Source organism: Perna viridis, chromosome 3, assembly GCF_037379345.1.
Source record: "Perna viridis isolate PV_CMFRI_1.1 ecotype Kerala chromosome 3, ASM3737934v1, whole genome shotgun sequence".
Lineage (NCBI taxonomy): Eukaryota > Metazoa > Mollusca > Bivalvia > Mytilida > Mytilidae > Perna > Perna viridis.
The window spans coordinates 20246934-20263561 of record NC_142447.1 but is presented as its reverse complement, the minus strand read 5'-3'; the positions used below and the strand labels follow the sequence as shown (position 1 = coordinate 20263561).

Sequence of the window (16628 nt, the reverse complement as noted above, 5' to 3'; positions counted from 1 at the left end):
ATGGTTATTTCTACATGTGGAAAAAGAAAGTAATTACACTTAGCATCATAAAGATATTTGGTAAAAGGTGTGTTATTTGACATGCGGTCTTATGATAGCCTCTGAGGTTGGAAAAGATATATATATATTGTATTTTGCTGAAGGCGATAATACTGACTGGTCACTATATGGCGTCTTCTTTTCTAGTGGACAGTTAATGGACATCTTTACAATTGTTATAAAAAGATCATAAAATAGTACTTATTTCTGAAGGTGTACATAAAAAGTCTATGCGTAACTTCAAAACATCAAACTGCAGAATAAATATTTTATTTAAAAAAAAGACGTAAATGATAAACATTTACAACAGGTTGCACTGTAACTATTGATTAAGCATAACATGGCTACGCTAAATGAAGATATATCGGAAATTGAAAAAAGCTACAGCAAAATAAGAAAAAAAATGATGTTAAATGTATAAGTTCAATCTATTGACATTGTCAGACACACAAAATATAGACATGATTTTGCAATAATCAAGCCTGATCCACGAAAAACACTGGAGCTGCTAAGCGTATTTCAAGGATTTGAACGCTATATGTACGGTTTATTGACAACCATTACAACATCCAGCATGACAGTTACACGCATCAAGAGACGAAAATTTGAATCTGTAGTCGTACCCTTCACACGATTTACCACATTCGTTTGGAGGTGGGTTGTCGCACTTTCGGAACTCCTCTGTTTTACAGCAAGAGCTACAGCATGATCTTTGCCAGTCTCCCCATCCACCATTTTTCGGGAAGCAAATGTTGGATAACTCAGAACATGAAATGTTGGGATTGCTACAAAGTATGATATAAATCACGTTCAGTTAAATATTAAAATTTGAGAATAAAAATGCATAGGCATAGCTCATAAAACGAAAAACGATAAAATGTAGTTACAATTATAAAGCACACAAATTTCGTCATACCACAACAAATGCTATAAAGAAGTGTGGTTGTGTATTTCATCTCAAAATAATTATATACACATTTTCTTTTATGAAATAACATTACATTTACTTACTACTCTGAAGGCTCTAGAAACACATCTCTTGGTAATTTGTCAATTTTGGTATTTTGACAAATTATTTTTGCCATTGTAATTGGACGTAAACCATTCAGCTCTTCTGGTGTAAAAGGATGTGGGTTTAGAGGAGGGTTTCCTTCGTAGTAAAATCTGTCGCCTGTTTTCAAAGCTTTGAACTGTAACGCAAGTATGCATGTAAAGGTTGGCCCCAATCTCCCACCAGGTAAGGGAGTCTCGGTCATTGCACCAGGAAATAAATCAATGTCGCAAGTACTCCTAACACATAAGTTCATACAAATTAAATCTGAATAAATAACGTTAAGGAATGTTCAAAATTAAAACAAAAATCGATGTATTCAAAATCAGGATGCCAGTTAATACATGCAGCTTGATAAAATTGTATTCACATTCAAATTAATTTGTTGCATCGTTACATGCTTGCTAAATTCTAACAAAAGATATTTCAAATTATGAAACGATGGAAATGCACGTATTTTGGTCCATGTGGATTTCTTTGCGACCTCGGTTTTAAGTCATGCCTTGATTACTTTGAACATAGGATGCATGTAATACTAACTTGATTTAAAAGTCACTTTAAGGAGAAATTATTCATGTTTTTTGTCGGTAATGCTATTGCGCATCTGTTTGTTTGTTTGAATTTTGTTTGTTTTTTGTTTTTGTTTTTGTTTTTGTTTTGTTTTAATTTGTGATCAAGGTAGATATGATGTATCCATTAGTGTAATATGGTACTTAATTGGATACTTTGTATCATGCATTACTCCTTAATTGCTTATTGACTTGTTATGTAACCATTTTGGATATGTACATAATTTTGTTTTGATTTTCAATCTGAGAAAAAAATCTCTCTGTTGTAACTTTACATTCATATACCAATTAATTTTACTTCAGTGAAAAATCTGTTATGTACACTCATATGATGTTTTTATACATCCTATTTGAAACGTTTTAATTTAATAACTTTTCGGTCATCTTTAAAACTATTTTCTCTAATTTTGCTTCAATTTTCATACCGCTTGACCAGTGTGGAAAAACATGTTCTCATCACTAGTGACTTTTTTGTTCTCAGAGTTCGATTGGCTTAGAAATCGATTGTCTTGGACTCCATCTTGAATCGGCTCGTTTGCCATTGTTGTTATATTTCAGTTAAATGAGATAATTTTGGTGTTTTCTTACCTTAAATAAGAATGAAGAAGGGAAGATTTGAAGTGAAAAAACTTTTAATTTCGCCTAGTTTCTTTTCTTTGGAATGTTGGCGTTTGCGTGACGTCAACATGTTTCCTGCGAATCGGAATCATAACATTTCGCGCGCTTTTCATTTTTGGGTATTTTGACGTTTTTAGGTCATTAGAGAAACATAATCTACAATCAAAGCTTGTCATCTCGTGAAATAAATTTTATACAAAAATGAAGTTTGAATAGCTCGTCAAGCCTCGCGGTCAAAACTATAAAATTTATTTCACTCGATGTGAGAAATTCCAAAATCAACTCGTTATCGTTGTAGATTCACATGGACTTTATGGATAACCTAAAAAGTATATTCGTGTATTAGTGTCATAGGAGTATGACTTTATTTTCGTGAGCTTAGTCTTCTATAATTGTAGGTAATAAAATGATTTTGCCTTTTCATTGGTATTAAGTAGCTGTCTTTGTAAGAATCATGCAAAATCTGAAAAATGCGATACACCCCAAAAAAGCTACATATTTTTCTTTTTTTGTCATTAAGTTGTTTTATGGATCTATACCATGAAATGTGTAATTATTCATTCAACTTTGCCTGTTCTTAGGAGATAATCGACATTGAAAATACAGTAGATTCTATTGTATTTGAGCGCCATTTACAGAGTTATCTCCCTTAATTTTGAAATCTACCGTGCATTCTATATAATTTTTATCTCCTAAGAGCACGAGTTATATGAAAACCACATGTTGATTTCTGTTCACTATGACATTTCAAACAAAATGTCAAAATTAAAAATATGTAGGCTTTTTACCCATGAATCACATTTTGCATGATCCTTAGATGGCGTGCTATTTAATATTTATAAAAAGGACTATTTATCCTATGTTCCGAGTTTATTAAACAACTTACGAGTAAACAGATTTTAATTGGTTGGCTTTCGCTTGGGTATGGAAAAAAAGACCGTCTTTGACGCCAGCATTGAAGTTATCTGGAAGCATCTTTATTCCAGTGCAGAAATCTAGGAACCTACCATATGGAGGAAGCCCGTGATCACGACCACGCTGAATATTAAATGCTGCCAAGTCTCCACCAATTTTTGCCATGGTTTCAAACAATTTCCATGTCACTTCAGTTGTCATTTTTTCATCGATTGTTTGTGCTTTATTTGCGTATAAACCTCTCGCGCAATGTTCTATACCGTCGTTTGCATATACTAGTGATGGCTTGTTAAAGTGTTCGTGCAGATCATGAGCTGAATTACCAGCATGAAACAAATGATCCCTTAGTAAACTGTGGCCCATTCTATAAGCAGCTGTCGCGAATGAGTTTCGAATCATTGGCCTAACTGTAGGATCATAGCCAGTATAATATCCGGATTCAAGAGGAACGAGATCAAAAGTCTTTCTGATGTCTTCACTTAAAAGTTTAGGTAAGAACTCGTTGTAAGTAATGTGCTGAATTTCAGCTGCAACATATCGTCTTGTTTCCTCAAATATTTGTTCACTTGTCCAGTTGTAACACTCTGGCATGGACAAAAAGTGATTGGCTATTCTATTGTGCTCTCTCACCCAAATGGTATGTAGTGTACTTAGTCCAGGCTGTACGTTTGCTCGAACATCACCTATAATGTCATTTGTAACTCAATAGTGAAATTTGTAATCATTATAAGAGCTTTTGGTAGAAATGTGCAATATACACGCTGATTGATTTTTACCCTTTATCATACCCTTTGTAATGAGATATATAAGGTTAAATGTTTATATTAATTCTATATATATATAAAAAAAATGTTATGAACAATATTTATTAGAAAGTCTTTATATTTTCAGAAGTCAGCAATATCACAATTCATCTAAAGCTAAAGAAATGGCAACTTTTTTTTCAGGAAAATTAATGATAGCTTGCACTGCATTGTGCATTTAGAAACAATTTATGAATTTCAGACTTCAAATCTTGTTTTTGATAGCTGTACATTTGTTCAAAAAGATGTTGTTTACATTTTTGTTAATGTTATATAGAAGTTATATAACTTTTTTTCCTAAGTTTGACTTGTGCTTGTGTATTATATACATATAAAGATGCATTGAACAATGTTTCAGTGCTATATGTAATGTATTATTAAAATTTTGAATGAAATATTTCATTATGGAATGTCCTAGATGATTACTTCAGCTGAACCTTAATGTATACCTGCTCGAAAACATTTTTCGTTAGGTTCCAAAATGCACCCAGATTCATTTGATTCATCTAAAGGAAGTAAGTTGCCGGGAGACACTTTTAGTTTACCTGTAGACGGAAGCATGCAATGTGAAATAATAAAATATGACAAGGTACGAAATGAAGATAGACCATACTAAGTATTGTCAATAAATGTTCCTAACTTTTGTCAAGAATGACCTTCCATGACCATACAACGTTATTAATCTTAAAAAAAAGAGTAATCAAGGGAACCAAGGTAATATCGGTAATCAAAAGAATGTAATCCAGGGACAAAGACCAGACATGGAAAACAGACAGACACAACAGAGAACATAAAGTAACTAAATTCATACATACAAAGTAACAAAAGCAAATGAGCGACCCGATAATAATTGGTAGCATAACTTAATTTTGAGATTCAACCAAAATGTTAGCTATTTTTGCAATATTTAAAATATTCGCAAGCAATTCACTTGTTTATAGTATTCTTTAAAAAAATAAGAATATTGATCACACATTCGTTTATATTTTTCAAAAGGTCGCAATTAACGGACTTTTTTTCTTGATATGTTCAAAAATACGTTTCATTAATGAAAGCATTCTCCTGCTAGCTTTCTTGCCCTTGCTAGGAAAAAAATGTGTTGTGAGGCAATTGTTAATGCAGGTGTTCGACGAACTATTGAAGCTTGTATAATCAAATATTTTAAATCTGATATAATCAATAATTTGTTTTGATAATTCATTTGTTGTCTTTGTTACCATTCATAGCTGGGTCAAGAAGTTCTTCAAGTTGTGCTTGGGTAGAACCGTAGACTGCAGATCCATCTATCCAATGGGTCAGCTCATTTAGTTGTTCCCGAAAACCTGAAAACACCATATTAATTAAACCTCGATAGACCAGGAACCCTTTATCAACATTCAATTCATGTATTTGTTGTAATCAATTATATTCAATATATCAGGAATTTCTTGATCAAAATCAACCTACAAATGTACAATTCCATAAAGCGCCAAGGAAAAAACTTTTATACCAAACATGTTTATGATTAATATTACTGCACCATCATATATTTAAAGATAAAATGTAATGACCGATTATATTGACATTTAGGTACTTACCGAATGCACATTTTGAACCCTGTGAAGGTACTGATCGCACAAAATTCATACACTTTCTCTCAAAGTATGGATCGTCAGCCGGAATGTCAATGGGAAAGCAATTTGGGTTGAAAGATCTGTTGAAATAACGTTTAAATAATACACAAAGGAAGATGTGGGTATGCTCTATAGTTTAATTTCTTATATAAAAAAAGGGTTCATTGTGGATAGACAAGATTAAACTACATATTAATGTCTATCAGTTATTGCATAGAATGATAAAATACGTAATCCGTATCAACGGTACTGCTGGTCTAAGACAATTTCATGACTAATTTATTTTGATTCTAAGAAATGATAATTAGTTCAGATTATGTTCTGTTACGTCTATCCATAATGGTATAATTACATCATACCTGCCTGACCCACAGCAATCTAAGTTATGATGATAACTTCCTACAATGAAAATGATATGAATTTGAACTATTGTGATGTATAATTGTTTTGTAAATATTGATAGAAAGCAAACTCAGCTGAAATACATGTTTGATGTTTGACTCCTTACTAACTAGAAAATCAAATGCACAACTTCTATGAAGACAATAGATAAAATAACAATTACAGGTGTCTGTGGTAAGAAACTCATATATAAAATTTTTAGAAACTATCCATGAGAGATATATGTATAATTTGTTCCCCATGGCTGTAGCAACAACCACTACAATGAACACAGATGACATTTCAGAATGACTGAAATGTTTTGTGAAATAATTATTCAATCAATTTCCATCTTTCTTAGAATCTTAATTGATTTAAAAAATGACTTTTATATATTTTTTGGTCTATGAGGGATTTAACCTTCATGTCCGTGGTGCCCACTTTAAATAACGTGCGTATTTTAAAGTGTGCACCACGGGCATTAAGGTTATTTTTTCATAGACCGAAAAAATGTAACAGTCATTCCTTATAATTCAATTCGAATGTTAAACTAGAAAATCATTAAAAAGGTTTGATGACGTCACAGTCATTACAAAATTCTATCTATGAAATGATAAACGACAATTTTGATCCAATCAGAATCCATGTTACTTCTGAAATTAAATTATTGTTTAGTTACCCATTGATATACATTTCACACGACCAAAAGTAAAGGGAGTTCATATGCAGAAAGTATAAGTATAATGGATACAATGAGTATATCAAAGATCGAGACAACCATCCCACCGAAGGGAAGAATGGCAGCTCTCAAGGCCATCCATGGCTTTTTAATGATCGACGAGGAAATCCTCACACTACTGGGACGGCTGCAGCTGTCTTTAAAAGAACACGATACACAGATAAAGAGAAGTAGTTGCCTTATATACTCCAGCAACAAAACATACACTGAAAGTGAAAACGAAACAATACATACAGAGGTCAGAAATTACTGACTGAGGACAGTCGCAAAATGCGGCGGGGATAAAGTACTTTGGCGTGATCACGTCTCCCTCTATTAAAAACTGGCCACTGTTTGAAAAATATTACACATTTAAATATACCTTAAAGTCAGAAAAGCCTACTCAGCCTACTTACAATTTATATACTTTACTGAGTTATAGTTTTTCTGTATACATATCTGTATTTTAGATACTTCCAAACATTCAGTTCCCTTTAAATCAACCAAGTCAAGTACGATTACTCCTGCAAAGTGCCAATTTAATTACCAATTTCAAATGCCCTTATCACCAAATAAAACTAGTCATGTATTCTGTATTGAGAAGGAAAAAGGTGGAACTCGTTGGTATTTGACAAGCCCGAAATTCCGGATGTCTGATATTTATAGAGACTCTACTAAAATGTTTTGTTGCTGGTATCGCATGTTTGAAATAAGGTAACAAACCTTTGGCAAGTGCTGTCTTTGTTATATCATGATCTAGAAACTGTCCAAATTGCATGGTAAAATAGCTGAGCGGTGGATCGAGATCTGCAGCTGTACTCTTTGTGTGGACCTTGTTACTTACAACACGAGCTCCAGGAAGTATGCCACATTTACCTTGAGTTCTAGGTTCATCACTGCCCACTGAATTTGTGATTAATTTTTAACAAATTGTAGTAAAATTCTAATTGTATTATTTCAATGCTACATTACATATATAAAACAAGAAAATGTATATATTGGAACAAAAAATGTTGTCAAATGGTTGAAAAATAAAGCACAAAAAGTCATTATCTTTCCTAAAACATATTCAAAACATCTAGAAAACAGACGAACAGCTATTTAAATTTATTCTGAAGAATTTTTGGCATAGATATATTTTGACTGCTCATATAAGAAAAAATTGCAGTTAAATTTTCCAATTTTAAATTTAAATTTTAGTGCATTTCAACTGCGAGGTTAGGAGGTATAAATATTTTGATGATGCCATTAAATCTTAAAATCATAAAATACCACACTTTTACTGATTTTTCCTAAACAGAGAAGTACTTAAATAAAAACTATTTATTAAATTCATCAACACATTGAAAGGTCAGGAGACTTCCTCAATATGAATTTACTATCATAACAGAAAGAAATGAAACTGTAAGCAAATAGTAAACGGACATGTCTCTATCACGTTCTTATTCAATATTTCACATACATTGCCATAATAAAAGTTAAAATGTTGAAACATGAATTAAATCGAGTTTACCGTTTGCATATTCTGGTTTTAAGAATCTATCGAAAGGGGTGAATGATTTTCCCCAAGTTGGATTTTCCAAGTTGTTGCACGATCCGTCGATATTGCGGTACTTTTTCAACGGGTTACATGCTAGATGATTTGGAAATCTGCACTTAAGGGATATGCTATCCGGGTGTGGCAACTTTTGAAGAAAATCGTCCACTTGTAAAAAGTTAGTCTCTGTTCTATAATATATTGAAAAAGTTTTGATCCACGCAAATAAACACGTGGTAATACAATTAAAACGTTCAATTGGTAAAAAATAGTGTCTGTGAAAAGATTTCTTTTTTTTATATTCAGCACCAAATTCGTGGGAAAGTATTTGTATTGCATATGAAATATTAATTAGTACATTCAAACTTTTCACAATCCCAAATTGCTTTACATCTGTATTTTATTTTATTTTTTTTTCGATATACGAGACACAATTGGTACAATCAGAAGTACCAGATTCTAACATGGATGAATACTTTACTCTCAATTGTTCGATATCAGTATAAGCTAAAAAGGATATTTTTTTCTAGATTTACCACCCGAGTAGTGTGTGCTTTTTTTACATGACGAATTAAAGTCAGACACTTTATAAGCAACAGAGAGAAACTTTGTAAGTTAAAGGGTCATTTTTTTTATAATATTTATGCCTTAATCCGGGTTTCAATTGTTTTGGAGAAGAAATAAGTTTTAAAGAACGTATAAACTCTTAAGCTTGAAATTCAGCCTGAAGCAAAGTGCAACAAATATATAAAATAATTTGGGCAATTGCAGAAAATTAAAAGCTAAAAGACACAGGAAGATAGCATATGAGTTGGAAATTAATTATGATTATTGTTACTTGAAAGAGTAAACATCGAATTTCTTAACTAATAGTAAAGTAGTGCTTATCACTAGAAGTTGGTCAGTAATGCCTGCACATTAGAAAACAAAAATGCTATTAAGGTAGTGTTATGTATTCTGGAAAGGTTATACCTCCGCTCTACATATCTAACGGTGATCATTCTCCTCTTGTTTGAGTAATTCAGAACGCGACCTTTTTTATTTTAATAGTAGCAAACTTTCGATATTGTTGTTCTTTTATTATTTTTGTTCCTGTTCTTAATACTAGCACCTTATAATTGCTTAAGTCAAAACCTAATTCTGTCAAATTTGTAATTTTAAATTACTCAATTGTCTACGGAAATAAGACTAAATGTTGTGTTCCTTTTTTTTATTTTGGAACCAAATCTACTTACAACAATTTATTACCAGGATCCTTTTGTAGTAATCGGCTATCAATTACTCTTTTTAGTGGAAGTGTTGTTGTTTGTGAAAAGGTGGTCGATACATGGGTTTCTGTTGGTGGTATTGTTGTTGTTTGTGGAAAAGTGGTCGAAGCATCAATTTCAGTTGTTGTTGTTCTTGTTGATTGTGGAAAGGTGGTCGAAGCATCAATTTCAGTTGTTGTTGTTCTTGTTGTGTGTGGAAAGGTGGTCGAAAATGCTCTTTCTAATGCCCGTTTTGTGATTTCAGCGAACACAAATCCGTCATTACTGATATCTATGGACATCGGGTCCGTGATTAGATGCGGACCAAAGATTGCGGTTGCGTTTCCATTTAGTGTGTCGATACCTGAAATACATGATATAAGTAATATGCAAACATGTAAAAAACAGAAAGTGCGACTTAAAACGTTATTCAAAGTAAGTGTTTTGTAACCATTACATCGGAACAGGTGATTTGTTTAAAAGTAAAGCATTATATGTTTACGAAGTAAAATGTTTATGTAATAGCAATACAATGTTCAAATGTAGACTTATTAATACATATATCTTTATATGATAATATAAACTTATAAAAGCGATATAAAATATCACGCCGTGTAGTATTTATTTTTCATTTTAAATGTTAAAAATATATGACAATTTGAACCTGTACAAAGACTAATAGGACGAATAACATAATGAAATGATCGTGATGTGTAGCTTGTTCCTTACTTTTTGAAAATAATCCACACATCACTTCCCTAGCTAGTGAGTTAATTGAAAAAAGGTATAATTTATATAAGCACCAATATTACATAATGCTACATTTTAACACATATTATCGACGTTGTTAAACACGAAGTGTACCATAGGCAATGAGACTAATATTGCCCAAGTTAAGTAGTAACACTTGATTCAAATAATGCAATAAAAGGTAACCTTGTTTTACGGCGGCAATGTTATTCTGTTTAACCTGAATTGACAATTCACGTATTTCCGGGAGAAATCTTTTAAGTTCATCGGCGGACGGTACTTGTAAAGGTTTAAATTGTTCTGGTCTTTTTAACAGGTGTCTCTGACTGTCTTTCATTAAAACATTCATGTTGACAGTGATTGCAGCATCGGTCAGCACGAACACGAATAATTGCAGCACAATTATTCTTAAGATCCTGGAATAATAACCATTTACTTCATATGAATATTGAATTAAAATCAACTCTTTCGTTTTAATTTCATTCTTTTTTATCTGTTTTTCTACGGGAAAACCATGTAGTATAGACAAGCATTAATCTGTTCATGTAGTATTCACAATCAAATCATTGTGATAAATGTTAATTGTATATATGTTTTAAGAGAAAAAAAATCATGTTTTCTGTTAATTTGCTGTTTTTTGAGGGAGGTTGAAATGCATGCTTATAAGTTAAAAGTACTGAGCCAAATTTCGCAAAATTGAAAAAATTTAGGATTGTGTTTTTCATTGACACAAATGGCAATAATAATGTGAAACGTAATGATACAAATATAGTTTGAGTAACATTTATTTCATACAGTAATTGGCATGTCACTATGGCAACGACGCGAAATGATGCCATACCACCTACCGTTCAAATTGCATTATTTTGCCTTGTTTAAAATTAAAGAATGTGCACATTAGATGCACTAACTTTTCCTCTCTGTATGCGGTATTGTTTTTCCCGTTAAGAAATAAATAACTGTTGAAAAAAGCCATAGTTTTACAACAAATATTTTTTTCAAATGACTTGTTTGTAATTATCACTTCCAACTTAGGTATTGACTTTTTATGAGCAACTCGGCGGATGTTTCTAGAAAAGCAGAGGACGCTTACCCTACTGGTCCATGCTCCAAGTGAAGATCGAGTAGCTCATTTATTTTTGTTACTTTGTATGTATTATTTTAGTTACTTTATGTTCTTTGTCGTGTTTGTCTGTTTTCCATGTCTGGTCTTTGTCCCTGGATTATATTCTTTTGATTTCCGCTAAACACTTTTCCTTTGATTACTCTTCCACTCATGGGAATCAGCTTTTTTTTAAAGAAAGTTTTACTAACTATTATATTTATGTCGTGCAGATAACAAATCCATAAAAAGATATGAAAATATGCTGGTCCCCATATTGGTACCCTACAAGGTAAACACTCTTCAGTTGGGAGGTAAATAAAGTTTACCCCATAATGGCACATTTATTAACGCCATGAAGCTTTGCCCATCTTTTGGATCTTGTCCATCTGTATCATGTGCAAGAGAGCAGAAAACATTTTTACATGCAGGACAGACACACTCAAGCACTTCATAAACTGAAAATCAATCACAGTCCATGCATGTGTTGTTATACTAGAAATCCTATTCCTACTTTTCCCGAAGTGATCAATAGATAGTGCTGGGTTTAAGATCGGGCATAATAAAAACGACCATTTGGGAACACAATGTACTCTTTTACTTTTTATGAGCAACTCGGCGGATGTTTCTAGAAAAGCAGAGGACGCTTACCCTACCGATGCACCTGGTCCATGCTCCCAATTTTTAGTGGAGTCCGAGTTGCTCATTTGCTTTTGATACTTTGTATGTATGATTTTAGTTACTTTATATTCTTTGCTGGGTGTGTCTGTTTTCCATGTCTAGTCTTTGTCCCTTGATCGTAATCTTTTGATTACCACTATAACCTTGGTTCCCTTGATTAAAGATGTTGCCGCATCCACCGCTTTGAAGGTGAAATCAGAAATCCGACAGGGGAATAACATGTGCTATAACCTGACGAAATACGAATTCAGAAGAGAGGATTGTGTAAAAGTTGGTTCTGGTAAGTCAAATCACAAATACATACACGAAATAAAAGGTACGAGTTTTTAAATATTTAAATACAAATTATAATCGACATGGTCGTGTCATGGTTGGCTTTAAAAGCATAATATTAGATGTATTTTGGAAATTGATTGCTAGATTTCATATTTACTTGTCTCTTGAATATTGGTCATATCTGTCTAGTTTTCGACGATTGACAAGTTGAATGCACCTTTTTATATCGTTACACCTGTCAAAATTTGATTTGTTGTCTATCATCCTATATATTTCAAAAGCAGTATTTGATCAATCGAATTGACCCTGCCTTGTGATAGACGTCATGCAGATTCATTTTTTTTATGGTATAAGCTCACATGACATGCTGAGCCAGATTTATATTGTACAAGCTCACAGGGCAAATCCGACAAGTATGCATCTAATTCAACATTATTCTTATTCTAGCCATTCATTCCGAACTCACTCTCCTGCAGAGAAGCAGTAACTACTTTTTCTATGCTCTGGTGCGTCTTAGCTAGGGAACGAACCTATAAAATGCCACATTTATGCGAGCACGAGTGATTGTTTGTCTTCATGTAGGTCATTAACATATTGCTGGTACCTTTGTTCTTAATTACACTTTCACATAATGTTTCCAGTAGTTCGTATTGCAGAAGGATACTTTAAGTAAACCATTTTAAATGGAAAATATCATACTCCAGGGAACATACCACTTAAACTGGTTCTAGTGAAAATTATTTAATGAAATCCTTGCATGTTTATTAATGATATATGTTCCACAAGTTCCATAAAATACGATGAAATTATCGCTACAACTGTTCTTGGATGCAAAAGAGAAACGAAAGTGGAGTGATATGCCTATATTGAGCGGTACAAAACTTCCCACTCCAGGAGTTGGCTTTGGACTTGCCCCTCAAAAGACATGTGTACCGCAAATATGACAGGTCTTAAAAGACCCATGCTAAATGCAGCTTCATTTGTATAGAAATGAAAACACTGAAAATAGAGGTTTAGTTGCTCAGAACCTAGCTGTGAAGTCATTCAGAAAGTATAGTTTTCCCTTAAAAATACACTAAGGTTGGAAAGCACTTTATTATGAAGCAACTAGAATGACAGACGATGCAAAGGAGTTGTAGACAAGTAAATGCGCAGACAAAATTAGTTATAATCAATCACATACATGCATATATCCAATGAGATTTAGAAGGGTCCAGGTGACTGCACAGATAACAAAACCTAAATTGGATTGACAATTAAAGCAGACAAAAAGTTATCTACTAATGCTACACAGTATGTAAGTCATACGCATATATTGTATGAAATAGAAATCTCTAGAAGAAAGCAGATCCTGTGACAGTTTTCTAACAAATTAGAAATGGTTGTTATAAGTATGGGTGAAATAAATATTACCCAAATAATCGAATTTGTGTACAGGAAGTAAGAAGTCTCTTTGCTTAATTCTGTGGTGGAGAATACCAATAAAACTAAAAGATCCATATAGTTAAATTGTCTATGAAAATGAAGTAATTCACATATTAAACTTAGCAGTATATGCTATTTTAGTAATACTTTAGGTAATTTGTGTTCCACACTGTAGTATTTTACAATTTGCTTAGTATTTACAAACAAATAGAACATATTTATAGGCTAAAACATATGACAGTACTGAAGGTCCAGATATTTTATGCGTCTTGTTTGTATTCAGTTTATGCAGTCATTTACAAATATTTTCTAATATGATAAATACATTAAGCCCAATATTTCAGTATAATTAATTTAATTCATTTAAACACTAAGTCAGCTAATGTATTTTATGTAAGATATGCTTTTCAAGGGAGATAATCTTAGTTTTGTGATTTTGATATTTCTAATACAGAAAACTCATCATATATATTGAAAATATGCAATTCTAAAATTTACGAAAAAGTACAAAATGGAATTTTACATTATTTAGTAGTTTTCCAAATTAGAAATTCATCCTATGTCGAGAGTTATCACAATTTAAGGGTGTCTGACCATTAGTTAGATATTTGTTCATAATATAGATATTTGATACATTTATATAGTTAATAGTTTAAAAGTCTAGTTATTGTAAGGAGCCATTCAATATGGTGTCAAAACTAGGTGAGTTTTAATCATTTTGATTGATTTCAGGGGCCACAAAAGGGGATCCTGAGATGATCCTTATTGTAGCCTATTATAATTGAGAACATTTTTTAAAATGTTATCTAAGCTATGCTTTATTAAGGTGATATCTGGTATAAATTTGGTGGAATTATATTTACCTTGTAATGATTTATGCATGAATCTTTCGTAGAAATGCAGTTAAAAAAAGAAAACGTTTATATAAGTTGCTTCTTAAAAGTTTTTTTTTTTTATTAAAATAAATAGTTACTTGTTTATCATTTTATTTTAAATTTGTTTGTTAAAAAGATTCTAACCATTTTTCTTTAATAACACGTAGATCGTTTAAGGTAAAATGGTTGAATTATTCAGTCTAATTGTTTTGGTTTACTTTGTTTCAAGAGCATCCGGTAAATTTTGAAAATTAAATATTACTTTCATTTTGCATATGACTTTAGAACTTACTAACTGATGTAAAAGTAAAATATACAACAAAAAGCAATGATCGACGCATAATAACGCTCTTTAAAATGTTTACACATCCAGTACTTATATTTTATATAATGTGTTTAAAACAATATAAACATTTTAATAAAAAAAAAAATGGTTTAACACTACTTTATTGGCAAACATGCGAAATTAATCAGATAAAACATAAATGTTATCCTGAACGGCTTTAGCTTCCGTAGTCTCCTTTTTACACCAATGATAACCATTTAATACAATGCACAATTGAAATAAAAAGCCCTGTACTTTAAAAGGCAATTCAAAATTGATAATAAAATTGATCTTACCACATTGTTGAACAGAAATAGCAAGATATCTACATTAATTTACATATTTATACACTTTGAAAATATCGTTGAACATTTACGTCAACTTTTTCGTTAACCAATAACATTGTATTGTGCAATGTCATTATTTTGAGCGTCATTTATCAAAGTTTGAAATATAACTATGATCTATAATAAAATTGTGCACTTTCAAAACGTTTTAACTAATGATATCCGGATTTTTTAAAAATAATTTGTCTACATTTTAAAGCTAAGACTCTGGATTCAGGTAATTATTGAGATAAATGAAGTAGATGAGGAGCGAAAGCGGATTTAGGGTGTAACCGATAAGTTTTGTCCAAAGTACGATCTCATGTTTTACTTACGATATATTTCCGTGTTTACCTAACAACATAAACACCTTTTTTATATATTAATTTTTTTATGCGTACTTTTGATGTCATTCATTTCGTTTTGAATCCGTTATATGAATCAAGTATAAACTATTTATAGGTATTAAGAGTATCTAGAGCTTAGGTTGAACAATATGTTTCAACGTTAAACAAATCATGTGTGTTGTATTGATGTAAATAATACGTATTGAGGCAATCAAGTACCGGACTGAAGCTTAAGACAACAACAAAAGGAAAAATAAACCTTACTTTTTGTAGCAGTATACAAAGTCTTACTTTTTCTATTTTGTCCACTACACTGCCATATCAATTACAAAAACTGATCAAGCTTTAGTCAGTTCAATGTGATCTTATCCACAAATGCTTTTATACAAGATATAAAAGATCTTCTTATTTGGTACTTTGGTACTAGGTTGAGAAAGACTTATTATATGAACAAAAAAAAAACAAAAAAACTTACAGAGCATTACAAAAAGTACTTCGAGTCTGATGCTTATAAAATGTTGGAATTTCTGGTCAACAACATTATTGACGAATTTGGGAGACATGTATTCCAGCAAACCATCGAAATACCATTGGAACGAATTGTGTGCCAATCTTGACCGATCTGTTCACAAATTCCTATGAAGCCAGCTTTAATTTGATAGTTTCAAGGATAACTTACACCTAAATGAACTTGAAATTAAAGAAACAGCTGATACATCCTCGTTTGGCATATACTACGTACCTAGACCTAAATTTGTACGTATATATTTATCTACAGGACGTTTGAAATCGATACTTGATGACAAACGTGATGATTTTGACTTCTTCCTAGTAAACCTCCCTTTTTAGAGGCAGTGTACCACTATCTTTAGTCTATGGAATATATATATTTCACAATTGATCTGTTACTGTCGAGTCTGTGATCTATGCATTGACTTTTTCTGCAAATAAACGTCCCAATCAAGGAAATATTCAAACTTTGTTAATGGCATCACTACAGAAGTTTTACAGTCGTCACCAAAATCTGATC

General features: G+C 32.0%; 1 protein-coding gene across 1 annotated transcript; it reads right to left on the bottom strand.

Moving 5' to 3' along the window:
• Positions 1-293: 293 nt before the first annotated feature.
• LOC148621376 (immunomodulatory peroxidase-like) lies at positions 294-15345 on the bottom strand. The gene is made up of 12 exons (XM_088575632.1): positions 15222-15345; positions 10428-10657; positions 9480-9855; positions 8221-8435; positions 7431-7610; positions 5968-6007; positions 5573-5688; positions 5213-5317; positions 4445-4540; positions 3164-3875; positions 1051-1329; positions 294-824 (listed from the first exon to the last, which is right to left on the bottom strand). The coding sequence occupies exons 1-12, from the start codon at positions 15224-15226 to the stop codon at positions 587-589; spliced, it is 2592 nt and encodes an 863-aa protein (XP_088431758.1). The 5' UTR covers positions 15227-15345; the 3' UTR covers positions 294-586.
• Positions 15346-16628: the final 1283 nt, after the last annotated feature.